Genomic DNA, 27,941 nt, shown 5'->3' on the forward strand with positions numbered 1-27,941 from the left:
TGCCGGGGCGCGCGCGTGCTGGCCGCTCGCCGATGGGGCCCCCGAGTCGCCGATTCCTGCCGAGTAAGCAGTCTGGCTCCACCGCGGCCGCACAGTGGCAGCAAGGCTGGGGCGCTGGCGCTGCGCCAGCCCCATCAGAATTAGCTCATTGTTCACTAGCACACTGGCAGCGGAGAGAGGGAGAGAGAGAGAGGAGAGGGAGAGACTGAGACTCTTAGAGAAAGAGACACACACACTCTTGGAGAGAGCGCGAGGCAGGGAGACCTTCCCCTCCTTCTTTTTCCACGGCGGCACTTCTTGGAAGTGAAGCCGGTTTGGGTTTTGTTTCCCTTCCCCCTCCTCTCTCCTCTTCCTCCACCCCTTTCCCCTCCCCCTCCCCTCCCCTCCCCCCCCCCCCCCCAGCTGTCTTTCTAGCATGATGCCCTTTTTCATCCACATTTGTGTTTCAGGTGTAGAGAGGAGAGAGTGAACAGGGAGCGGGGCTTTTGTCTGTAAGTATATGCTATTCCCATCCCCGGCCGGGAGCGCTGCTTTCTCTTTTGTGTCGATTTCTTGCCATTGCTCTTAGCTGGACCCTTCAACCCTGCAGAGTTCATGCTTCTTCCCTCTAAATTTGAAAGAGCTGAAGCGTGTATCTTGAAGAAATTCTGGTATTTTGGTCCTGCTGCATTAAGGCTGGAATTTAACTTGGGCTTTTTTTTTTTTTTTTTTTTAATGCACAAGTTAAGAGGGAGAATTCTTTTGGGAAGGGGTGGGGTTTTTTTGCTTGTTGGTGTGCTTAATTTTTGTTCTTCTTGCTTATAAAGCATTGTTAGGAACTGTTTTGTTTCTTTGCATTAGATGCACTTTGGTGCATGCACCCCCACCCCCTTTATTAAATGAATTTGTGTCCCTCCATCCGTACACTTCATTACTCTCTCCGCGCTGCTGCCGCCGCCAAGGGTCTTCTCAGGCATTCGATCTTGCAACACTTTTTCTGCATTTTCTTATAAAGCAGTTGAACTTTGGGGGAGGGAGGGCTTAAAAATAAATGACTTCTTTCTGCTCCATGATGATAATAATCTGATTTGCATTTATGTGTATCTATAATAACATTATAGGAAAACTCTAAGAGCTTATGATACCCTCTTGGAGAACTTTTAGTTTCTCCATTCATCTTAATTTTTGTCATAACTTATGTTAACAAAAGAACCGTGTTCTGACATAAAGGCTGAGAGGAAAATCACCGCAGCATATACATTAGTGTTTGTTTGGTATAGAGAGACGGGCATAATGGTGTATATTCCTGACTTTTTTCCCCCCAGTGTAGTTTTTTTTTTTTTAAACACGGAAGGTTATGTAATGCAGTGCCATTTCCAAAAATATCCACTCTGAGGCATTACACTACACGGTGGAAGGCTGATTCCTATTCTGCTGTCTTGATTGCAAATATACTGCCAGTAGTATGTCTGGGAACAAAGAGCAGCCAGAAAACAATCTATTTTTATCGCTCGGTTCTACTTTTAAGTTGCTAAACCTTTTGAACTCCTTCAATTTAAAGATGAACCAAACACTAAGAATAGCCCAGGACCCTGCAAAGCCGGGAACCAGGGATTCCTTTGTCCCCAATTTAAGCCTACAGACCCTTGGAAAGCTCTCTCCGAGGCCCCAGTGGTTACAATAATTTGCATGTGACTTATCTTAGCCACAGAAAATGGTTATTTGTCTGTAACCTCTAAACAGCATTTTTCATTTGCTGACCTGTGGTGAGGCGATTTGTCTACTGTATTTAAACATATTTTGCAGGTTGGTCTCCCTGGACTGAAGAGAGGGAGGGTGCAAGGCCAAGACTGTTAACGATTCTCAAAATGGTAAGAATGGGTCATCAGAGGAGACTCTCAGTAGATTCTTGTCAGTCTTTATTTCATGTAAATATCAAACACCCGCCTTCCTCCTTCCTCCACCCCTTATTGTTCCTACCCCATTTGACCTTTAAAAGGGTCCCGCTTTTCCGGCATGTGGGAGCTTTGCCGTGCAGCAATTTATATGAACTGGATGTGGTGAATTAGAGCTTTTGATTTGCAATCATTTTGAATAGAAAACTGAAATTCCTCTTTCAGAAGCGAAGATTTATTTAACTTGAACAACGGAAACTGTTCTGTTCTTTAAGAAGAGTGATGTGTCGTGACATGCACGGAAGAGGGGGCAGCGTAGGTGTCAGACAACGCAGTGGGTCCTAGTTCAGAGGTAGCCAGAACTTACCCACGGAGTAGGAGTCTGGATCCCGCTAACCAAACAGCCGTAGTCTCTGCTCTCCTTCAGAGCGGCCCATATGAAGAGCACAGACTTTGATATTAATATACTCTGTCTCTTGTATCTCAAATGGTATTAGCATTGATACTTTCTGCAGATTTATGACTTCACTTCTGAGAGGCATCTGCTCAGTTTTAGAAGTCAAGCATGCTACCTCTAAAGGAAAGTGTGACTATTTCAGATAAGTATTATGATCCGCAGAGAGGGCAGTTTCATGTTTGATGACTGATTAAAGAGCAAAAGAGATGAAGTATGCATTAGAAGCAGCTGATTAAGTATACTGACCTCCTATGAAAAATGTCCTCCTTGGAAATAAGGTTGGACTGCAAAAAATAATAGAAATGTCCTGCAACTTTTCAGTTAAGTACAGCATGTCCCACTGCAGATGTTTATACTCTCTAAAACACCTCTTTGCCACTTAGAATGTGTGATTTCCAAATTTAGTTTTAGGGTTTTTTTTTTTAAACGAGGGTGGAATTTAATGAATCAAAATTGAATCTGATATACTTGATGTTTTCTTTGAGAACAACCCAAGTATAAGCTTCCCAAAGAGAAGAATGAATCAGAGCAATTAAATGAGTTCAGTCTGAGTCCTATTAGCAAGTAAGCTCTTTATTTTTTGTGTATGCCTCACCTGTCAGTTCAACAGGTGGGTGTCAAAGCCTCAAGTAAAATAGCTCTTGCTCGGACTTAGAGCATAGTGGCCAAATTAAGGAACTTAAGGTGGAAGGGCAAAAGGGATGAACAGAAAATTAAACTGGTCAGTGGGTTTTGTGCAAACGGTTCCTAACTTCGTATTAAATTCCTAATCAGTCATTGTCAGAGTGCTAGGATGGTAATAAAATGAACTGCTGCAAAGTATTTTTGTTTATTTTTCTTTTTACTGAGACTCGCCCCATCAGCTTATCTTGTAGCTCTTTATCTAGAATCTTACCCTCTGTGTCACCGTAGGTAGACCATGAAGGTTCATGTATGTTGTAATATGTCAGGTGACCAGTTTGGTTAAACATAAATTTGACCGCTAACCCTGCCAGAACCGGCCCTATAGGTCAGGCTCCGAGAGTAAATATCATGTTTCTGTATTAGTGAGTGGAATGAGCTTCGTGAAAGGCCAGCGTGTGTGCCAAAGCCGAGAATGAAAGTTGGAACGATTTGAATGCAGAAGAGCAAATCTGAATTATTATTACATGTTGTTAATTTCTTACAGTTGTCCTTTATGTATGGTGGCAGAATGAGAAATCACAGTTTGTTGCTCTTGGAAGGATTTTTACTCATGGAAAAATTCTCACAACTTTTTGGTGATCCTTTCATCAAGATGTCAGTCCCTTTTGGCACAAGCCCATTGCCTGAAATGAAACCACCGACAGTTATTGTCTGTGGGTGATTCCAAGTAACTTTCTAGCAATTCGCTTATTCCGGGAGGCCTGAGCTCTTAGAAGTCTTTGCATATATTAATGTTAAAAAGAAGTTTCCATTTTATTCTTTAAAAAACTGTTATTAGTGGCACCTCCTTTTCTCCTTTTTGGCAAAATGAAGTTATTTTCCTTCCTTGATTAAAACTGGAATTACTTTGCTGATCTCTGTAACTGGCTGACTTAAAGACTTAGCCAACATACAATAGAAACTTGGGCTAGGGAAGCAGTAGATCTAACACCTGGCCACCTCTGGAAAATATATGAACATGCCTTTTCTGTTAAATGTGTATTTCCATTTATATAATTTAAAACACTAAAGAGGATCTAATTTCAGTGTATTTAGCTGGTTTAGTTAAGGGCTTATGCCAAATACAAATTTATAATCTCACTCCACGGTAAGAAATTACTGGTAGACCTCAGAATTCAAAACAGAGCCATTCAGTATCTAGACATTTTACATACCCCAAAATGATTATGTTTCACAACAGTAATTTGAAGAAACTCAAGAATCCTAGAGTGCCTTTGCATTATCAAAAAAAAATACAACCACTTGGTTAACTCTCCCAGGCACTAATCACATTGTATTCTGTGTAGGGGACTCTCTGAGCACAATTCCAGGGGGTGGGGGATGGCACAATTTTTATGGATTACAATGTATTGTGTTGTACAACTCAGTACTGTTAAAAGGTGTAATTTTGAGTATAGTTTGCTAAGTCTTAGTTGACCAGAGTGTTCTTTTCAATAATTCATTCCCAAACTTTTTAGGTTATGTAGTAAATGTGCATTTTTCCAGTTGCCCATTATTTATTTATTTATTTTTGCAATTAACAAGATATTGTGAGTCTGCAGAGATCGTCCATATGTCTTTAATTTAGATTTGGCTTTTTGCTAAATTTGAATTTCTAAGATACATTTTATGTGAGTTTTTGGTGTTTACGTGTTTTATTTTAAAGGCACTTCAGATATGTCAATGAGAAGAAAATACTTCACAGAATGAGCAGATGATCTTATTGAATAGTTTGAAAAAATGAACTGTTTAATCCAATGTCAAGGTTAAGTCCTGATTTTCAACATGACTACCCTCTGTGCAGTAAACCTGCCTTTGCGTATGTGTGTGCGTGGACTCACAGTGGCATACACATGGACTCATTATGTTTTAATAGAGATCTAGGAGTTGGAACAATTTAAGTTCTCTCAAAGGCTGATGCTGAGCTTTTCAAAAAGATGAGTTGACTCTATTGTACCGTTCATAGAGTTCTGCTTTTTGTACAGTCTGTGAAGTGGCATTCATGGGCTTACAAGGAGACTCTTTGAATAATCTCTCCATTAACATAAGGTTTTCTTGTTTAAAGAGAAAGACAAAGATTGGAGGGATGAGGTCCTATGGGTAGCTGTGCCATTGGGCTTTGGAATGTAAATTTACAGGTTGCTCAGTTGATTGGGGAGATGCTGAAGAGTAGCTAGGAGGGTAATTTTATATGGTGCTATCTTACACAGGACCTTCCAGCACAATATGAGGGGGAGATTGGGGATTGTTTGGGGAATTAGGACAGTAGGGATTTTCTATCCAGCTTTAACCCCAGTCTAGCTTCCTCTTGATTATATAGATAATTCAGACAGGAGAAGGCATTTGAGCAGAAATCTTGGAATAAACCGTTACTCAGAATGTCACTCTATTTTAACCTGATAGAATTCTTAAAAAAATTGTATGTAAAGGAGATCATCATTAAAGAATCCACTTTATTTTAAATCTTAAAATGAATACTTCTAAAGTAGAAAAATACACTTCTGAAATGTGAATACTTCAAAAAAATAAAATAAAATATGAATACTTCACTAAATTAGATGAGGAGCCTCTAGGTGATGAGTGTTACACATTAAGCATTCATCCACTTTGGACTGACTGGAGAGCCTTGGGAGAGATACTGGCTTCCTTGGTCTGGCACATATTTTTTCATAGTGGTATTCCTGGCTGAAAAGTCTATTAAGGTCTTATCCTCACAGCCAGAGTGAAATGGAGCATTGATATAGTTATTGGAATAATTGTGCTTAAAACAAAACAAAAAACTTGATTTCCTGATTCATCTTGGTTATTCAAAATGTTGCTGGAGTGATAGAGGAGTGGGAAGGACTTGCCTGAATGATCTGTGTAATTCCTTTGTTATACAGGAAAAGACTAGGGATAAGGAAATCTTATCAGCAAATCCAATTTGAATATATCAGAGGAAAATGTACTGAATGTACTTTGGACTATGTCATCTTGGTTGATCAAGACATATTAAAACATTCCAATTTTAAACTCCTTTGCTTTGAACTGGAAAACAGATTAACCATAAATCTTAGCCCACATCTGTAGAAATTATGGTTGCTAAAAATACCATTTATTGGGTCTAAATTTATCCGAAATGGTATTTCTAGACCTATTTTGCAGGTAGGGACAGCTTCAAGGATTTCTGTCTCAGTGGTTTAAAAAATAGCAGTGACCCTGAAATTGATCTGCTAGTGCATGACAAGTATTAGCAGCTCTGATGGTTTGGGATTTAAGCATTAACATGGCTCTCAACTAAATTCTAAATATCAATTCAGTTATTAGTAGCAATGACATGGTATTAACCTGGGTGTAACACTAGATTATACTCTCCTGCATTATTTGTTGGTTGGATCAGATTCATTTCTTCCATTGACCAAAAAATCATAGGCTCCCAGAGGGTTAACTTCATATGCAGTGCTTAATAGAGTTTTAAATACATGTTAGAAGCTCAATAAATATTGGGTTGGACTTTTAAAAATTCATCCTTAATGACTGGATCATGTTTAGTTTTGGTGATCTGGAAGTAATTTGTATCCTTACCTTCTTCTAGGAGCTAGGAAGTTGAAGTGAATGTAATTTTAGTTTTCATAGTAAATTATTTTCCATTATTTATTAACAAGAGACAGAAGTTGTGGTTAGGCCGTAAAGCCACTTGCCAAAAGAGTGTGGCCTGCAGTTGCTCACACTGACTGGTTCTAGAGCCACACTCCCATCAACCTGGTGACACGCTAGGTTTGATCCAGCTGTCGTGCTCAAAGCTCACAGCAACATTTCCTGTAGCCGTAAGAATCCCCTCTGGGATCCAGGAGGAGCTCTGACCCCGGTACTGGATCTTTAAAGCCCTCACTTAACTTCTAGTATAATCTGATTCTGTGATGTTATGAAGATGACCCTGAGGACACAAAGGTGCCCTGCCTGCAAGTACTGAAGAGAATGAGAAGAGTTGATGGTAGGGTTGTGCCTCTATTCCCATGCCAACTGAACAAGTATTTTTTGAGCATTTTATTTGTGCTTAGTTCTTTTGCATTACCGAAGACGCACACTTGGCCTCTGCCCTCAGTCAACTTACATTTTAGTTGTGGAAGGAAGACTAACGTGTGCGACAAATTTAATGTCATGCGGCATAATCTAGTTCTGAATTGTAAGATGCAGAAGAATGCTATTACTGAACCCTGGGGAATGGGGATGATAGGGTAAAATTTTTTTTAAGGAGGTAGAAGTTAAGCTAGACCCAGAGATGGCGAGTACGCATGCCACCACCACGTCCTGCTGCACCTGTGGCAGACATTGCTAATCAAGCTTGATACTCATTATTGTTATTCAGCCTGAATATGATTTCAAAGTCCTCAGTGTAGAGTTTAATAATAAAAGTGACTGGAGTTGGCATTACATTTGAAACCTGGAAGCGGACTGTTTGCTCCTTGAGAGCAGGTACCACGCCTTCTTAAACTTCTTATCCCTAGGGCTTCATACTAGTCCTTAATAATTATTAAGTGAGTGAAGAATTAAAAGTATTTGGATAGATTTCGATGAGAGAGAAGTGAATTCTAGATAAAGGGAATACATTAGAAAGGTATGCTTGCAAGAGTAAGTAAGCATAATGCATTTTATACAGTAGGGACTGTCCTTCCTATTTAGGGCCCCTGTGCTGTCAAGAACAGACCTCACAAACTAGACCTAGCAGTCAGGACTTGATGTGCTAAGCCAGAGGAAGCCACCAAGTTGGCATCTTAGAGATGACCCAAGGCTAGCACTCGGGTCCCAACCTGTCAGGTTCTTCGTCTTCTGACTGCCCAACAGAAAACATCACAGACTTACATGTACTTCTGGTTAGATGTGAGCTTACTGTGTTGCTGCCCCTCGTTGTCCTTGGGCTGGGGTGGAGTGGTGGAGAGGAGGCAGGGCCCTAGGTACACGGAATTGGGAAGGAAGAAGGGAGCAGGGGCCACGTTCTCTCGAGAAGGTGGCAGCACGTCCCCTGGCAAATTCCAGCAGCTGCGTCATTGCCCGCGCGGCCAGAGAGGGCGTTGCTGCCGTGCCAGTTGGCTGGAAGGAGGCACCACGCTTCCCTTCTGTGAGGCGAGCTGGGGGTAGCCATGTGTTCATCAGCTGCAAGCACAGGGACCCAGTTGGTTCTCTCTTTCCACTTCTTCCTGATTCGCCAGACACACTTACTCAAAATTCAAGCCAACACTGACATCATCATCATAAGATTGTTTATAATTTGAGGCCTGTAGGCTGTTACTAAGTTAGTCAATAATCTAGTGACCATTTGAAGGGAATCTCATCACATGATACACAAAAGTTGGGGAAAGACAAGACTGAGACGGATTTTTCTGGAATTTCTTCTGGATATAGCACAGACTCCTAGCTTAGAATACCTCAGCTTCAAGATTTTCTTTTTGTCTTTTTTTTTTTTTTTTTTTTTTTAAGATTTTAAAACTTATTTGACAGAGAGAGAGCACAAGCAGGGGAAGCGGCAGGCAGAGGGAGAGGGAGAAGCAGGCTCCCCTGCTGAGCAGGGAACCCAATGTGGGACTTGATCACAGGACCCTGGGATCATGATCTGAGCCGAAGGCAGATGCCCAACTGACTGAGCCACCCAGGTGCCCCAGCTTCGAGATTTTCAATGTGAAATGATTTCACTAGCTCTTTTAGTCCCGTCAGATGCGGCTGGACTTACCCGATTCTCTTGGTAAAAGCAACATAGGTAAGCATGGTTCCTTGAATTCTTTATGCTTACTCTCACCTCATACTTCTAAGTAATTTATTCTGTAATTTCTGTGTTTAGACCTTCCTAAGTTTAATTTCTGTGGCTGGGCAGCCGTGCCAAGAACTATGTAAACGAATCTTTTATTTCTAACAATGCTGGAATATATTTTCCTAGAGGGACCAGCCACTTGTTACTCTAAACATACCCCAGGAGTCCCTCCTGTGTCTTTGCTTACTCAGTCCTAGAAAGAATGCTCCTTCTGACAAAAGCCATTCTTCGAGTCTGAGTTTAGATGACAGCTCCTCTACAAAACTCAGCCCTGCATATCCAGCAGGAATAATCTCATGCTCCTCCATACAAGCATCACACAACATTCTACTCATTGGCTGGCTTATTTCTGCCAGTCTGTTTTTCTACCCTCCCAACACTGTAAACTCGAAACAAGAACACTGACCCTTAGTAAAAGAGCATCATCCCTCTTTTTGGTAGCAGCTGAGACTGTGATGCCTTGGTTTTGTTTTGTTTTTTCTTTTCCTCTACAGTCAGGATGGTGAATTCAGATGTGGAAAAGTTTCATCACTGAGAGGGAACTCTAGAACAACTAGTGAAGTTGATTGGCATTCTCTTTCCACAAAGTGGAAGGAAGTCCTAACATTCATTGACATGTTCTAATGGGACCTTGGAACAGATCCCACGACGTCTCTGAACCAGTCTGATCGCTGCTTCAGTACCTATCCAGGAACTGGCACATCCTTAGTGATCAGTACATGTCTGTGGAATAAATGAATGAGTCAGTAGTCATGGATACATGGAGATCGGTTATTTCTGGGCAGAAGCAGGTGACTCACCTTGAGATTTATAGCTAGTAACAACCCAATACTTTGCAGAACTGTGACAGCTCAGGTTATAAAACTTATGGCCCAGGAAATGAGATGAGCATGGACAGATTCTGAATTGACTACTGAAAAGCCCCCCTTCCCTGATCATTAAGGAAGACTCAGAGTCCGGGGAGGTAGGGGGATAGCGAAATGAAATGTAAGCCTACTATAGAAACAGCTCCCTTCTCGTACACATCTTTCAACAGAAGAGGTCCTAAGAGAGTCCAAAAAGTTCACTTGGAATGGTCTGCTAAAGGAGAAATCTCATTCTGGGGTAGAGTCACACATGTCCTCCAAAACACAGGCCGTGCGGCGCTGTTCCGTGCGGGGTCGGGGCTGCTGCTTTCCCAGCGGTTCCGCGCTTGGTGTGTCAGCAACCTGACTGAGGCAGTCGTGACCGCAGAGCGTCACCAGCTCTGGTGTCCCAAGGTGACGAAATCTTCATAAATAAAATCATTGCCTGTTACTACCTGAGAGTGGTTTCCATTCTAAGCGTTGTGCCCTAAAAAGTGTTAGGATTATCTAGCTGGAGATGTTCTTAAACCCTCAAATTTAGACCGTGCTTGTTCAACATTCATCCTTACTTTCACAGACTAAAATAAAATGTGACTCGTGTCTGAAAAAGGAAAGAGAAGGTCCACAAGAGAATGTGGCCAGTGAAAGGCAGGTCTCTTTGCTCCGTTGAAGCTGAAATCGGGAACCAGAGCCACTGATTGGAAAGAAAGGGAGAATAGCTGAGTAGTGGTTGCCAGTAATAATATGAGCCAATAAGTGATTAGAACAAGGGGGAGATTCATAACGTGCACAGAAGTTTGGTGTGGTCGTCCGGCTCTAGCTCCTCTCCCTTCTCCACTCCAACCGGTACTCAGATCACCATCACACACCACTGTCCTTTGATTACTGGGGCAGGTAACAGCCTTCCTGTCTGAATTGTGTTTGATACAATTCCAGCAGGGAAAAGTACTGCAGTCCGGTGGCTGAACAGAGAGAAATCTACAAAAGTTGTGTTTAAAGTGGGCCCAGGCATTTTGAGGACCGCTTTTGTTGGACAAAGTCAGTGTCAGATACAGAGCCTGTCCTCGGACAGGAAAGAGGAGAAATTAGGAGAAGACAGTGCATCTTTGGCAGCCAATATTCAGAACTGTCAAGGAAAAGCTAGAGTGAGTAGTTAGATGGATCAAACTTACTAAGATAGTAATAACCATGACCCAAGTAAGGGATTGTTATTAAGTACTTTTCCAAGAAGTACTGTTTCATGCCCTTCATTAAGTGATCCTAGTGAAAGTTACCCAGAAGGCTTATTGGGACCACAATCTGGAAGTCTGTTCTTGTTTTGCCAGGCAGTTGCTGAATCTTAGCGTATCAGTGTGTTGTGTGGGTTTGGCAGCACATGGTTGAATACTTAGCCTAGTGCCTCCTGCATTGTGGGGACTCAGTGAATACTGGCTGAAAGGATGAAGAGTGTGCAGGGAATGGACCCACTCTTTGAAACATGCGCTGCCAGGGACTTCCAGTTGTTGTATGGTTCAAAGAATTCAAGTTTGAAAAGATGACCTAATTATAAGCCCACTTCTTTCCTGGATAGACATCCCAGCATTTGGTGACTTCGTTCTAAAAAAACTTTTTTGAAAAAAATGTGTTTGTTAATTTGGCACTTCCAGCCCGAATTAATGGGATGTACTCTTGATAAGATGTTCATTCTATAGGATTGAAAGCTACCTACCAAATATTCAAGACCTCACAGAAAGTAGGTATGTAGTACATACTGTTTGATTAATTGGCTGGATAATTGAGATTATATGCCCAACCAATTCAGTTACTCCAGCATCGGAAATTCTGCCCACATCTTCTTTGAGTCCTTCTCCTGTGCATAACTGTGATCCTCAATTACCTGGGTTTGCCTGTTTCTTAGGCCTAGATGCTGTGCACTGTAACTGAGTCTCCATTTCATGCTGCCCTGTGGAGACTTGGGTCTAATTATACATCATGAAATGCCCCTGGTCCTTGGATGTTTTGCTCACTTCTTGATAATAGAATCTTCAATTGTTCTGATCTTGTTATCAAGGTCTGGGAGCCAAGTCTCCACATCTTTTCATCTTTATTAAGCATATTTTTCCTTTTTCTTTTTTTTTTATGAGGACTGCTTTTTAAAGTTTAATGTTATTATATGAAGCTTAACTGTCTACCCTGTCACAATCAATTCAATCAGAAATTCAATTAAACTTGTTCTTTGGCATCATAGAAACAATTCATCTGATTATTAATGTGGATTTTTACTAAATTGATCAGCTATTCTTACATTGCTTAGAGAAAGCCAGAGAAACGTCCTTTCACTGTGATTGAATACAGTACTCCACATGCAATCTGATGATCAAATGCTATGTACCTTGTTGTTTATTGTTTAGTACCTTCATGATGGTAATAACTAATAATTGGCTTGTTAGCCCATCTCTGTTTTTCCATTTTCCTGTCTTAGAACTATCTGCATTTCTACATTAATTAAAAGTTTCCAAATGGAGTCAGGTTAAATTTGTTTTTCTTTCTAAATTACCATTCTTGGTAGTTTATACACTGTCTCTCTGGGCTAATATGTGTTTATTTTCTTCCTCAGTTAGGATCACTTTATATTTTTATGTAGTAGAATTGACTCTTGAACAACACAGATTTGAACTGCACTGGTACACTTATATGCAGATTTTTTTTTATAAATATAATACAGTACTGTCAGTGTATTTTTTTATGATTTTCTTAGTAACATTTCCTTTTCTCTAGCTTACTTTATTGTGAGAATACAGTATATAATATATATGACATATGGTATATGTGTTAACTGACTCTGTTACTGGTAAGGCTTCCGGTCAGCACTAGGCTATTAATAGTTAGGTTTGGGGGGAGTCATAAGTTATACACAGGTTTTTGACTGTGCGGGGCCTCAGGGCTCCTAACCCCGATGTTGTTAAGGAGTCAACTATATACGGTTTGTGTATTTGAAGATCATTGATAAACTTTTAATTCTCCTTTAAGCAGTTTGTTTTTAAATGGGAATGTTGAAGTTACAGTGAACATGATTCCAAATATATTTGATGAAGGAAAGCTATTCTGATTTTGTGCATTGCTAGGCCATCTGAGAAGCTGTTTGAGAGTTCATTTGGGGGTCATATTCAAACAATTTGGTTTCTCAGCAAATGCCCTTTGTAATTAGCTGCAGTGATTACTAGATACTTGTTTTGTTCTAAATATTTCCTTCCAGGGAAAATGGAAAAAAAGACAAAACTGTGATGACCAGTGTAGCTTGGGTTTAATCAGATCCAAAATATTAACATAACCAAGCCAGAGTTGCTGCTCTAACAGCAGGCTTCCCACAAGGACTGTAGCGACACATGGCTGCTGAGAGCAAACCCTCTCTGCCCTCAAACAGAGCTAACTGGCACATTCATCCTAATCTTACTCTGTTCCTTTTAGTTTTTTGCCAGTTTTCATACGGAAGCCTCTCAGCGGCCTCTGTGTGACCTGAGCACTTACAGCTTGTGGGTACAGATCCGGTTATATTTGTCTTTTTTTTTTTTTTTTTTTACAGCCAAACTTCTTATAAGATAATCAGCTAGCATCTGATTTAAACCAATTTTAATTACATCCTCTCGCAATAGAAATGACTTTCCCTCCAAATCTGGTGATCTGTTATGATGCTCTTTGTTGTTGAAGAGATAGCAGTCTTTAAACGACCAAGGCAGGGTGGGACACGGTGGAGCGGTGAAATGACTTTTGCTCAGTGCTGGGGGGTTTGCAGCTGCCAGCAGGAGAGGGCACACGGATGGAGAGAGTGACCAATTTCTTTGGGAATGAGCACTGTGCGACAAAATGCACACTTTCTGGAAAGCTCATCTTGAACATGTCAGCCAGAGGAATGCTTTGATATGTCCACAAACTCCTCAAAAGCAACTGGCTATCTCATCCTCCACTCAGCCCAAGAAAAATACAAAATCCTTATGTCTAGATTAAAAAGCAAAAAAAAAAAACCCTTACTGCCCTTTGATTGACGGCTTTAACAAAAGAAACGGATATTTGAGGACTTTTTCTTCTATATTGTTGGTGAAAATTTTCCTAAGATTTTAATGAGTAGCACATACTTTAGGACAAGAGGAAAGAAAAAAAAGGCATTCTTGGTGAGTAGAAATCAGACTTACATCTTACAGTTATTTGAAGGTGAAGCCTAGCATACCTAAAATTATTTAAACCAGCTAATAAAAGCAAGTCTAGATGTTTCCTATTAACCTTGGAATGTGCTTGGAAGAAGCACGGCTAACTCCCGATGTCTGGTATTGGAAAGCAAGATGGCAGCATTACCCTCGTTTGTGGCACAGATTTTGTTCAGGAATTCACAAGTGCAGTCTTGTATGGGGCACAAATAGAGTTTTCTTCTTTCTCAGTCTCCTTCTTCCCTCCCCCCTTCCTACTTCCCTGCTCTTCTTTCACCTTAAAAGTAGAAGAAACATTGCTAGATGTAGTGTTTCTAATTTCTTAATTACAAGTGAAAACCAATTTCTATAAGGGAGTAAGGTGGTCCAGACTTAGAAACTCAATGTGTTAAGTAAATATTTACTCTGGTTCCACTCCAGGGAGGTAAAAGATTTTATTAACATATTTGTTGAGGTCATGGGGGCAAGGAAAAGCTTATGCTGTGCTTAAATGCCTGAGGGGCCTTTTGTGTGTGTGTGTGTTTGTGTGTTGCTAGTTAACAAAGGCCAGCATTTCTTTTTTCCTGCTGAAAAGAGCAAATATCTTGTTTTGTGGCCTTTACTTTCTTATTGTTCATTCACAAACTGCTTAATCTCAAACCAGAGCTTTAAAAAGCTGTTTTATTTTTTCCCTTTGTTTGGAAAATCTCTTCTTAGATATCCCTTCTGAGATTTGTTTCCAAGCTTTGTTCTTGTACTTTTCCTTCTGGTTTACTTTGGTCTGTTATCAGCTGTTTGTACTTTGTTTTGTCTTCATCTCCGAAAAGAAAAATCATCCACTAAAAGTCAAGATTTGAAGTGTTCAACTTCATTCCTTGAGTCCAGTCTGCAATTTGGCTCTGATTACTGTACCAGGCTGACCTCCAGCCCAGGGGAGGGTGCCTTGGCAGAAATCTGAGAATTCCTCGATCAGTAACTCCCTTTTTTGGATTTATGGAGTCTTTAGGTGGATTGCTTTGTGCTGAGCATGTTCCTGTTGGAAAGAAACAAGGCTGGGGTGGGGGGAGGAGTCTGTGCCGCGCACGTGTTCGCAGCCGACCGTGTTCACCAGCTGCCGCTGCACCCTGCCTTGAGCCAGGCACCAGCAAAGCCCTGACACATCACCCAGCAGTCTGAGAGAGTGGTGAAAAAGCAAGGCTGGATAATGATGTTAACCTTTTGTGGCTTGCTCCTGACTTGATTCGTTGCTCCTCTTGAAAGACTTTGCTGTTATTCTTAGAAATCAAATTTTTAAAGACTCAGCAGCCAAACAAGCAGCATATTATATTGTGGAACAGAGTGACTGGGAAAGCTCTTTGTGCTGACGATTGATTTCACATGTAAACACTTTCGTTTTGTTGCCAGCGAGATTTCCTTTTCCTTTCTCTGCCTCCTTGAAATCTAGAAATAAAATTCCACAGCTGTCAGGTTCCCACATATTCATCAGCGGCCTCTCAAGATGGCTTCACCACGAGCAGAGTGAATTTAAAGGATTCTACTATTAAAGTCGACACAGCTTGTTTCAGACATCCCAACTCACAAAGAATTACACATCTTTTGCCCGCCTGACAGGTAATGTTGGCAGTAACCTGTTGTGCTGCGTGTTAACGAAAGGTGGACAGTGGACCTGTGCACCCGAAGCAAAGCGAATGCCAGTGGGCTTAAGCAGTTTGTGAGATCAACCATCATCTTCCCCCTTGAACCATGGTTGTCTCCCCTACCCCCATTTCTGCAGGTTAAGAACTTGTCAGGCCATGGAAAAGCTGAGTGTCAGCAGGTGTTGTAATGCAGCAGCGCCCTGAAAGGGCATTTACAGCTGAGTGCGATGGTCAGGGCTTGGTAATGGGTTCTCTGTAATTACCCACTGTTACCGCAGCCGGCTTCCACGTGCGTGCGTGCCTATGGATGTATTTAGGTGGCTGCATGTTTCATTTAGTTCCCAAACCAGAATGTTTGCCAACTTAGGCACCAACTGACACTTACTCTGCTTTCCAGAATGGGCAGAGGTTACTTACATACATTATCTGAATGGCCCAGTGTTCTGTATTTTTATTTTATTTTTTGTCTTCTGGTTGCAGTGCATTTCCTCAGCGGCGTGCCCCAACTCCAAACAGCACTCGCAGGGTTAGGCAGATTGCTAAGACTAGGTCTCGAGAGAGAGAGCTCAGTGCATCATCTTTTGGCACCATCTAATCTTTGATGTAATGCTGTTCAGAGAAAATGATCCTTGTAACTCATTTATGGTTTCAGTTTACATTCTGCCCTCTCACATGGCCAGCAACACCTGGGAGCAGAGTAGATTTAGAGGGAGATTCTTATTAGCACCACTTCAAAGGGTATTTGCAGAAATGAAGTACATGTGTATGCATATAAATTCTCCTTGTAATACAGTACCAGCTTTCATGACCTCCCAGCCAATTAGGCAGAATAGAACATGTACACATGCCAACACACACACGGACACACACACACTGTTTAATTGGCAGAGAGATTATGAAAATACGCTCCTTTGCTGTTCGAAGAATTAACTATGCAGGTTGGACACCTGCTGCCCTGCTGTTTTCCTAATTGCAGGGGGTGGGTACCTGTCCTTGTTAAGTCATAAAAGGGCCATGTGTGTGCGTTCCTTAAGCACACACAACTCCACCAAGGATAGAAAATAATCTTATAATTATGGTCGTTAACAACCAAGCCATGCAGCATCCTCATGGCAGGTTTCTAAGAAAGTATGTTCGCCAATTAAGCAAGCAGCATATACATATGTGATGTGTTTAGGCTCTGAAGACAGCCATGGCCCTGCCTTTGGGGATCGTTCTCCTTTAACAGTCCCTTCAAAGAGCTCTTGAAATTCATTTCATTTCATTTAGTTCCCAAACCAGAGTGTTTGCCAACTTAGGTACCAGCTGACACTTACTCTGCTGTCCAGAGAAAAATACAGGTAGAAACGGGTAATAAACAGGTACAATTCGAATTTTACGTGCAGCATAAAAGTGACTGGAAATGTCAATTCGTTTGATTCTGTGTGTGGACCATACTATTGGAAAACATTCTGCAAGTTTTTAAATGAAAAGCTTAGGAGACTGTTAAAAAAAATTTAAGTGATAATCTAGTTTGCATGGTTTTAGGACCTTCCAGGAGTGGCCTCTGACTTCCCCCACATTTTATTTTTCTAATTTGGATACCAAGTAATAATTATTGGCAAGCTAATTATCTTACAGACTTAAAAAAAGAAGTTATTTCTCATAGTGCATTATCCAGAGAGTAAAACAAGCCAAGAAAGAAACGAAGAAAGAGGTTTAAAAAAGGGGAAACCATGAGCATTTCATTCTCAACTTGGATGACAGACCATTGAAACTTGAATACCCAACCATCACATACATGGAAAAGAATCAGTAAGCAATAGCATATTTTTACCATAAAATTTTACTCAAATATGTAGTAGGTTTAAAATATTTAGTAAAAGCAGAAAATTGGTTTTACCTAAGAGCTGCTCATGGATATCTAAATACCTATCATGATTAGTGTGCTTAAGCCAGTGTGGTTCGTTTTGTCAGTTCTGTTGTTTTTAAACTTAGCTGTTGGTGAGATAATGCAGCACTGGAAAAAAAAAATGCATTAACTAATATATTCAGTGACAAGCATCAACCCTTAGCCTTTCCCAGAATTCAAGCAAAACCTTTGCATCTTCTCCAATTTAAAACACGAACAGTTTCCTTCCCTCTGTATTTTCTCAAACACTCATGTTTTCTTCATTGTTGAGGATATAGCTTGTTTCTGTGATTTCTAACTTCTGGAAGAACAGTATTCCAGGGGGTTCTGAGGATTTTACTTGAGCAAGAGCAAAACAATTATTTTATATATGGAAGACAGTTTTAAAAGAATACGTATCTTCTTGTTAAAAGAACACAATCTTCTATTGTGAAAATTAAAGCAAACTTCGGTTTGCTGGTGTCATAGAACAGTGGTTTTGAGGTCGTGCCATGTGTATTGTCTGGAACACTTACATTTCTCAGATGCACGTCACCACCACCAATAGAGAACTCAATGAAGTCTAAAGAAGAAACAGTTAATTTAGTTGGTCTTCATGGAAAACACAAACGTGAATCCAGAAAACGGAATGGATTGGAGTAAGTTTAAGCCATGTGTCCACCTTTGGAGCATCAATTGACTAGTACCAAAATGAATGAGCAAGTTTAGGGTCTGAGCAAGAACAGATGGACTTTAGGAAGATAGATCAACTTCTCCCTGTTTTCTGACTCATATATGATCAGTACTCAAAAACCCCAACCCTAGGGCCGTTGGCAGCTCCTGATATTCCGAACTCAGGTAAAAGACAGGGTAGGGCAGCCTGTGGGCCGCATTCGTGCCGCAGCTCGGATGGCCGCTGAGAGTTGCAGCGAGACCTCCTGACCGTGGGGCGCTTTCCCACATGGAGCTCATTACATCCCGACCCTCAGGCCACTGTCTTCCTTGGCTTGCAGCTGGTAGCCATCACATGCCCTCCCAGGTCTGCCCACCGCCACCCCCATTTCCTCTCTTGACAGCACTGCTGGATGGTTTGCTGAATGTTGGCTTTGGGTTTTTTTAGTCTGTTGATACATGTTCCAACAGTTACTCTATTTGACATAACCCATATATTTCTTTTTTCTTTAATTGCACTTAAAGCACACTATTAACTTGCTAGGGCTGTCACAACAAAGTACCACTGATTAGGTGGCTTAAACAACAGAACTTTGTTTTCCCACAATTCCGGAGTCTGGAACTCTGAAGTCAAGGTGTCAGCAGGCTGGTTTCCTCTGAGGCTCTCTCCTTGGCTTGTCGATGGTCCTCTTCTCCCCGTGTCCTCACGTGGGCTTCCTCTGTGTGTGTCTGGGTCTTCCTTTCCTCCTTATAAAGACACCAGTCATACTGGGGTAGGGCCTCCCTAAATACTTCATTTTAACTTAATTACCTCTTTAAAGAGCCTATCTCCAAATGTATGCACATTCTAACTGGGGATTAAGATTCTGACACATGAATTTTGTATGTGGGGAATGTACAATTTAGCCCATAGAACACACTTTTATAAAATGATCTTTTGTGCTCCTAGAAGGCAGGGACTGTATTTCTCATAATCCCTAGAACCTAGCGTTGTCCAGCACACTGCAGGTGCCTCCCAAACGTGCGGCGAATGCATGCATGGACAAAGGTATTCTGAGGTATTGGAGAGCAAGGGTAATGGTTGTCACAGATCTTTTCTCTTAAGTCCTTCATTTTAGAGTTTCAAAACACCACAGGCAAAAGAAAGAACAAAGCTGTAATGGAGGTAGTATATATTTCCAATAATCTACCAACTTTTCCCAAATCCAAAAAAAAACCAAAAAAAGTTTAAACATCCCCTTTAGATGCTATATCCAGGGATATTTTGAGTTCTTAGAGACCAACCAAGCCAAGTTTTAAGAATGTAACTGAGATGCCTCTATCCCTGCCATTTTTGGCTTCAAGTTCTGATTCTGAAGGAGACTGGAAGAATTTACCACAAGGCCAAAATGACATTTATTTTTCCTAAAGTAGACAATGATTACTTGATGATTCAAACACTAAAAAATGCCTAATTAGAAGTGCCCTTGGTCAATTTATAGATAAATTATTATGTTTCAAAAGAAAAATTTGGGTTAGGGAAAGAAATTTCTTTAGTTGTGGGTTTTGCTATCAGATACCCATGTTCCTGAGTTCTTTGGCAAAAAAAAAATCATTGACTGTATTTCTTAAAAAAAAAAAAAAAGTTCTTGGAAAAACAAATTGTAAGAATACTAAGTATAATGATTTCTGAGGCTAAGTATTTTCCCCTGCAGATTGGACTTGGGTGGCTTTTGTAGTGATGCTTTGAACCTGGAAGCTAAACGCTAAAGCAGTGTCATTTTGTTAAAATAGACTCTCACAGAAAAGCTCGAGAACACAGACATACGTTTACTTCATGTAACTTTTCATTGCGTCCATGTGCTTAAGTTTTTACATGTATTTTTATCATTTCTGTTTACAATAGAACTTTATTTCTTGCTAATATGTATAATATTTAAAATTTGCACTTAAAGCCTACTCGTAAAGGTAGTAATGTAGAAATGTATTTATATTAGGTGAATTTTATATCTATTTATATTAAGTGAATCTATAGTTGATCCCAATTGGGATCTCCTTAAAATTAACCACAAAGTAGGATTTGGTATGCTGTGACTTTGTTTTAAGCCTTAAAAAAAGCTTGTATATTTTAGATGGCAATTTTGTTTTCTTCACCCATTCCCAGTTAAAGGGAATGTCAGGGGTGACTTGTTTGTCCCAAACAAGGCAGATGGTGGAATTCTCCCAGAAGGATCTGGGCAGAGGAGGGGAAAGCTGAAGGAGGTTCGGGTTGGGGGAACCACATGGCCCAGAAAGCAGACCCAGTCTGAAGTCGGACTTCCATTCTTGCAGGATGAGCTCTCAAATATGTAAGAGAGAAATGTGTGTGGTGTCTGTGGACTAGTGTAATTTTGAGAGAGGTGGCAGGCAGTTTGCATTCTGGGGTGATTTGAGGGCATCAGGATAGTGGGAAGTTGAGAATCTGGAAATCTGTTTTGAGTTCAAGTCCTATCCTATACTCACTGTGTGGCTTTGGACAAGTGGGTGACCTTTCTGAGTTTCTGTTTTCTTATCTCTGAAATGATAAGACCTAAGTTTATTGTCAGGATATATTAGGGTAATGTATGCAAAACTGCTTTGTAACCTGGGATGTGTCATAATGTTACTGGAGTAAAGCAAAGATAGTTACTGTTAGACTATCCCAAAGAATCAACACAGCCATCCACATTTCCTAGCTCAGGCCCCCTGACCAAGTGGATTGACCAGGACAGTGAAGACATTGCAGTTAGCGCAGGGACTAGGCTACCACATCTACGGCTTCCAAAAACAAAAACGTTAAGCCTGTTTGTTAACCTATTAATGAGATGTGATTCTTCATATTATTTATTGAATGTGAGGCATATTTAGAGCATTTAGTGAATCAGATCTGGAGGGAATCTTATCTAATTTCCTCCCCTCCCTTCAAGCAGGGCTGTATCAGATGTGAATTAACTCTGGCAGATGGTTGTTAGATTCTGTTTCTAGATTTCTTAAAGGAGATTTCACAGTTTTCCTCTCTAAATTCCTTCAGTAATTTAACAATTCTTATGCCAAGTCCTTCCTTATAGCTGACCTAAATCCATGCTGTAATTTAATTCCTAACCCCCTACTCCTGTCTTTCCTGGAGATGGAGAACAGCTGGTCAGCAAACTTCTTATGCTAATAACCCTTTGTATATTTAAAGAAGAATTATTCAATTCCACTCAGGCTCTCTACCTTGTCCCACATGCCCCCATCCCCAGATTCATCAGCTGGTATTCTCTGAATCATTCATGGCAATGCCGCCCGTCTCCCTGCCTCTCTCTGACACTTTGCTACTTTCAGGCACTGGGCAGAGTGTTGCCAGCGGCCCCACGGACCTGGGGAGAATGCAGGCTGCTTGTTCCTGTCCTCCTTATGCTTTGTGCATGATGTTGAGCCATTTAATCAGTTATTGGGATAACCCCCTAACGGTTTTATGGGCGTGTGGCACATTTATCTCATAAACATGGAGTTTTAAGGATACTTACTATAGGTTGCTTTGAAAGTCAGGCCTCCCCAGTGCCCTAGTTTGCTCAGCCAGTCATGTCAGGAGGCTGCCGCTGAGCGTGCTGACGAGAACACTGATTGACATCTTTGCTCTACTGGACTTGGGAGACACTGGGAGCCAGGACTCTCCTGGGTGCGGTATACGTTTGCATGCACTCTAACAGTCTGAAAGGGGTGCAGGGCTTTCCCAGCGCTCTAAATTGTAATCAGGAAAGAAGTGACATTGAGGATTGAACTCATGAAGTTGATCCCGTGTGGTTTCAGAGTGGATGCTGTTTTTAATCTGAATGTGTGTGCTTTTATGTCTCTATAGGTTTATTACCCAGAGCTCTCTGTCTGGGTCAGTCAAGAACCATTTCCAAATAAGGAAATGGAGGGAAGGCTTCCTAAGGTAAGATCCTTAGCTACCATTTTGTTAAAAATGTTTTTCAATTTAGAGGCAACTAAAAAAAAAGTTACTTCTTTTTTATTTTAATATCCATTTAGTCTACAGTAAGAACCTATTAACATGGTACTGTTATGACCTTGGAAATAAGATATACTAGAAATATATACATATATCCTAAAGTGCTGTGACTCTTAAAGTTCACATTATCTTCCTTTCTTGACAAGTCCAAAGCAGATTTTCATTGAGAATCTATCAAATGTACATTTTACAGGTTTTTACTTTGTTCCATTCTTGGGTAGGTAAACTCAAGAATGATGATTAAAGTAAATGACACTTTTGTCTGGTAATCGTGCCTGAATGATCAAATTACCCAAGAAACAACATAAACTATTATTTTTATTTCTTCCAATTTTTAGGCCTAAAAGTATTTTCTACAAACATGCTTTCTTTGTTCTGACATCTTAGGTGTGATAATTCTCTGCATTAAAAAAATTTGTCAAATTTACATTTTGGATTTAACACCATTTCCAACAACGCCAACACTTACCAGTTTTTAGGGTAGATACCTTTGGACTTGCCTGTTAAGGTAAATACCAATTTGACCTTAAGGAGAGAGGACTGTACTTTTTACCAGTGACCTGTTGATTTTGCAATTAAGAAAGAAAAATAAAGTGCACTGAAAATAAAATATCCATTCAGAAGTTTCATAAGTGTAATTGACACATGGTGAGGCTTTCCCAGCTCTTATTGACATTTTAATGTTTGAGAAACTCTTACTTACACTAAATGGTTTCAGCAGTTCCCTATCTTTTACTGACAGGCAGAATTTGAAGAGATTGTGTCAACTGGCAGTTTGCACTAAGAGAAAACAATTCCAAATCACTTTTAATCTTCCAGAGAATTTCTGAAGGTCCAGGTTGAAACCAGTGTCAGGAAAGTAGGTGAACAAAAGGATTCTGGCCCTGCCATGTGCTGTCTTGTAGAGGTGGGGTGGAAGTGAGCTAGTGTACTGGAGCTTTACTTAAAACACACGCACACCCCCATCACCCCAGTACCAATCCACCACCACCCCACCACCCCACCCCAATCCTCCTCCACCCCACCACTACCCTACCATACCAGCACCCAACTGCCACCCTAGGACACACCCCCTGCCCCTTCACTACCCACCCCCCCACCTCACCTCACCACCACACCTCCACACCATCACCCCAGCAGCACCCCCACCAGCACCCCACCAGCAGCAATAGCGTAACTCTAGACACTCTTCACTGGGAAGCTCGGGGCATAATTCATCTGAGCAGCTGAGGGTAAGACATGATAATGGAAGAAGTAAGGGAGAGTATAGTGTTCTCATTATTTCTGCCCCATTCGGCCACCCAGAAGTCCTCTCTTTGACACTGGTGACATCAACCAGAGTGGCAAGACTAGGCAAGTTCTTCAGTGAGGTCAACAGTGCCTCCCTTTTTCTTAGAAGGCCAACCCAGGACCTAGGCCTTGCCTCCACTGAGGCATGCTCCACAGGGATGGCACAGTGGATCCTGAGATTCAGGTCTTCTGTTAAGTTCTTTCCTCTCTCCATATGTGAATAATCCTCTAAGCAGAATACATTTGTCCTTCCCAGCAGTTTCCTTATGGAAAAGCGTATCTTTGCATAATCAAGAAAAATAATCTTGACTTACGTTGTCCGAGGCACATTATTGAGAAGCTGAGGGATTCATACACGAACAGTTCTCAGGAGAGAGGGCCATCCAGCCTGAGGTAGATTAATTACAGAAGCATCCAGGAGAACCGGTCTGTGGGAACCACTGGACACATCTGTTCCTGCTCCTCCAGCCTTCTAGAATGCTCAAGATCCTCAGTCCTCTGGGAGCCATTAGGTGCTGGGTGATGGAGGAAGATAGGATTATTTTTGCCTGAATTCTTACAAGGCCCAACTTCTGGAGAAATAAGACTACATTGTGTCCTCTCTTCAAAAACCTCCTCCCCTTGCTATAGAAGCCTACAGTTCTTTCAGTGAGGGGCAGACTTTATTCTTTTTTCAAAAAATGAGGGATAGGAAGTAAAGACTGAAATCTAGTAAATTCCGGCCTCCAAAGGGAGGATGTGCAGAACTTTCTCTGGCTTGTCGGGTTGTGGCCCCTCAGGGCGCTTTAGTAGCACGCCAGCCCGCATGGCTTACCACCACTGCCTTGCCGTTGTCCAGTTACTCGGGCATCTCGCATACAGAAAATAAAGGGCAGGATGGACAGGGACTATTTTTGTCTCTGTTTTAATCCCTATAGCTTTAAAATCTGAGTATTCAAGCCCCAGTAGGCACTCAGAACATGAATAATAAATGAAGACATGAACGTTTTGGGAGGGGGGGTGGTCTCAAAACAGAAAAAAATAGTAAAAATGGTAAATTCAAATCTGAAATAATCTCCTTCACATTTTTTTTTTCCTGGAAATACCGCTCCCCAAATTACCCAGAATCCCACCCAATCTTCATTTGTTTTTGTTGTGTATTTTCCATGGAGGTAATGGGTTAGTAAGATGGAGACTCATACAGAGACTGACTATATATTCATTTCTGAACAGAGTATGAACTGAAGTGAGCAGCTTTAAGGGCACAGTATAGTTGTAGTTGAGTGAAATCATACTTAGGAAGCTTTGATTTTCCTTCCTGGCCTGTGATAATTAGCAGCCACTGAGTTCTTCATTTGTCCCAAACCTCAGTTTGTCATATCTTGAACCAGGGTGACTGGCTGAGAGGAGAGGAGGGACAGAGAGTTTAAAAGCACCATGATTACAGTGCATTTTTTTTTAAATCTTGGGATTGTATGCCAAAATTTCAAGATTAAAATTATTTGCACAACTGAAAAACACTGCCCAATATGATGGGCAGATTCTAGAAATTTATTTAGATCCTTAAGTATGTGTGAGTACATTTTAATTCAGTTTTCTGATTTGGTCCTATTGCTATTTAGTGGTACCAAAACAACTTCTAAATCACAATCTGAGACTGAAACATGAAAGTACACACAGAGTGGACTTTTTGTACATCCTGAAAATGTATGCTCTCAAAGTCTGAGATTTTTAAACACAAAATTTAGGCATACCAGGTGTTTAACATTAAAAAATATATATACAGGAAATAAGACTTATTAAAGCTGAATTATCTGTTACATTTAGTTCATCCTGGGGCTGCTGAAAACATTGTTTCAAGTTGTTTGAAAGTTGAATTCTTAAGAAGAAATTCAAATACAGTAATTTACAGATCTCAAAGCAAGATTATTATTTTAACCCAAGTATTCAACCAGTCAAAACAGCTTATTGTACATGTCCTATTGAAACATGTGATCTGAGCAAAAAGGAAAAAAAAATCTTTTAAAACCATATTGGATAATGTGTCTGAGAAAACTCCAGCAATTAATGGTTTGGCTGAAAGACAGACTATTGTCAAATCACTATTTTCACATCTGATTGGGATATACAGGGTGTTTGTGGTAAAGTTAAAAGTTAAGACTTATCATCCCTTGAGCAAATGGGCTACTCGTCCTGTCCTCTTGCTCTTTGGTTATGATGGAGAGCTTCTCCCCATGGGTGCCTGATGGAGCACCAGTCACACTGCGGTTGGATTATTCTAGACAGAAACACAAACACCTCACTCACAACCAGGCTTGTGAGGATAGACTTAGAATAGCCCCAGGCCAAATGAGGTGGATCTCACTATCTCCTGGCCTGAGTGTCACACTATCCTCCTCTTTCTTGCAAGCACTCCCACCTTTGGTGCCCACTTGTGGTTCTGATTATCAGGCCCACATGGACTGGGCCAGTTGTTCAGAGAATAAACCGGACATAAGTGACCTTTGTACAAGCTGTGACCTCCTTTTAAATAAATATTTTTATTATATATTGGAAAACTGGCAATTACCCACCTCCACCACTGAATGCATTAAAGAAAATGTATTAACACTCTTATGAGCACCTCTTACCCAGCCTTATGTTGGGCCCTGTCCCCTACTAGAAACTGTTCTCAGAAACCTGACTCTGGGGAATGCCGCCTCCCACATGGCTGGGCATAGCCATTAAAGAAGCACTTGATTCTCCTGAAGCCAAGGCAGCGAGTGTTTAATTACTTCATGCCCCCACAGACCTAATATTTACATTCGGGTGAACTGTGTTTAATATGTAAACTCTGTCTGCAAAACATCTGGAGTTCAGGGATAAAAGGCGGGAGGGAGAAGCAAAAGATTTCAAATGGTTTCAGAAGCATGACTAACTGTCTTTGTGTGTGTGTGTGTGTGTGTGTGTGTGCGCGTCCACCTGCTTTTCAGGGAAGACTTCCTGTCCCAAAGGAAGTGAACCGCAAGAAGGATGAGCAGATTGGGGCCGCCTCCCTGACTCCACCTGGCAGCAGTGAACTCCACTCCCCAGGCATCGGTTACCTCCACCCTTTTTAATCATCACACCTCCATTTGTATTACATATGGTGTATGGGTATTGATGAGGTCATGGTATCATATATGGGATTTTTTTCTGTGTAAATCATCAAGTATAAGAAGAAACTATGGGACTCTGAGCCTTGCTTTAGAGAATTTACAGTGGACAAATAGGTATCATCAAACCAGTTTTTAATCATTCTGACTCAAGTGAAACCGCTCAGAATTTCACACTGTGAATCCACGTTTACAACCCTTACAGGTGGGCCTTCAGGCCTGGTTCTCGACAACGATGTCTTCCACAACTCAAACTCCCTCTGCTCTCACACACCGGGTCACTCCTGCCTTCTCACTCACACAGCTCCCGACTGCTTCTCGCAGAGGCTGAGAGTCCCCATTTTTTTTTTTTTTCATTTAGATGTAACAAGCCTAGTAGTTTATGTTCATCGATTGTCTGTATATCTATATTTTATCCATGTACTCTTTTGATGTATAGAAGTAGTTTGAAACTCATTGTTTCCTTGTGGTAAGTGACCGAGATGCTGCCACAGGACCTGAGACACTGATGAATGGTGCTATTTTGGACTTTCAACATGCTCCTTGGCGAGGTAGCTCTGATGGAGTTATATTTTATTTCCATGTTCTAAGAAGGTGTTGGTACTCTGTTTCCCTGAATGTTGTTCTCTAGACTGGATTGACTTGTTTTCCTCGTGTCTTCAGTGTGGCTTTCTTCTTCAGCGTTGTAGGCTGAGTGAACGCTACCAGAGTGAGAGACTCACGTCTCGCCGGCTGGCGCTCACGGACGTGCAGTCCCTGGAGCGGGAGCAATCACAAAACTGTAATTTACTTACCAAATCTCTTCTTTCCGGTAGCCTCGCCTGCCTAGCTTAGAGAAAGAAAAGCAATACTTTGACAGGCGTTTTTAGGTGTCTCTTTTGGTTCTTTTTGTTTGAAAGGATATTTGGGGGGGAAAAGGGCAAACGTTTCAAATAAAGGCCCTCTCAAAAAAAAAAAAAAATCCAAAAAAACTGGCATCTGAGTCGAATCTGAAAATTACACCTTTCCCAAAAATTAAGTTGGAAAAAAAAATGTCTTTATAAAATTAAAAAAAAGGCAGAGCACTCTTTTTTGGCAGTTTTGATAAGCAAGGTGTAGATTTTACATTTTTGTCCTTGCTCCCAATGAAGTGGATAAACAAAAATAAAACCAGACAATACCATCTACTCACGGATTGTTGTTGTGTTAGCCAGTCTGAAAGCCCACCTTAATTTTTATATAACTGTCTTTTAGCTCTTCCTTTGACAGGGCAGGCTGTGTTCTGCACTGTTCCGCTTCTGACTGTTAACACCGATGATGCATGCACTGCACTTCTTCGTTCTCTTCTTGCTCCCCCATTGGCCTGAGTTTCTTGTGCATTTTCCTGCTCCCTCCTTTGTTAGAGTAGGTGTATCAGCTGTGTAAATAGAGCAAGAAAACAGTATTCTGCATCTGTGGCATTTATGTAGAGTTGCAGTTGTGCACTGCTGAAAATGCAGGCTTTTGTAACAATGTGATCTTTACTGATGCACTCACAATAAGTACCCAGTGTATTTTAGCTATTTTAGTAGTATTTGTTCAATAAATATGCAAGCTGTAAGGTAA

At 41.1% G+C, this 27,941-nt stretch overlaps 1 protein-coding gene across 2 annotated transcripts; it reads left to right on the forward strand.

Moving 5' to 3' along the window:
- The first annotated feature begins 2 nt into the window (after positions 1-2).
- NREP (neuronal regeneration related protein) lies at positions 3-27,941 on the forward strand. Of its 2 annotated transcripts, none has more exons than XM_036080977.2 (5): positions 3-63; positions 450-491; positions 1,786-1,850; positions 21,802-21,879; positions 26,196-27,941. In XM_036080977.2, exons 3-5 carry the CDS (start codon positions 1,848-1,850, stop codon positions 26,319-26,321), a joined length of 207 nt encoding a protein of 68 aa, XP_035936870.1. In that variant the 5' UTR covers positions 3-63; positions 450-491; positions 1,786-1,847; the 3' UTR covers positions 26,322-27,941. The 2 variants fall into 2 exon arrangements, with proteins under 2 accessions (XP_035936870.1, XP_035936869.1); XM_036080976.2 differs by lacking the exon at positions 3-63 and adding an exon at positions 113-254.

Source organism: Halichoerus grypus, chromosome 2 (genome assembly GCF_964656455.1).
Source record: "Halichoerus grypus chromosome 2, mHalGry1.hap1.1, whole genome shotgun sequence".
Lineage (NCBI taxonomy): Eukaryota > Metazoa > Chordata > Mammalia > Carnivora > Phocidae > Halichoerus > Halichoerus grypus.

Bases quoted from the DNA above. Each gene is read 5' to 3' on its own strand.
- NREP (XM_036080977.2), top strand. The intron at 21,880-26,195 runs GTAAGATCCTTA...CCTGCTTTTCAG, and splicing joins TGGAGGGAAGGCTTCCTAAG to GGAAGACTTCCTGTCCCAAA.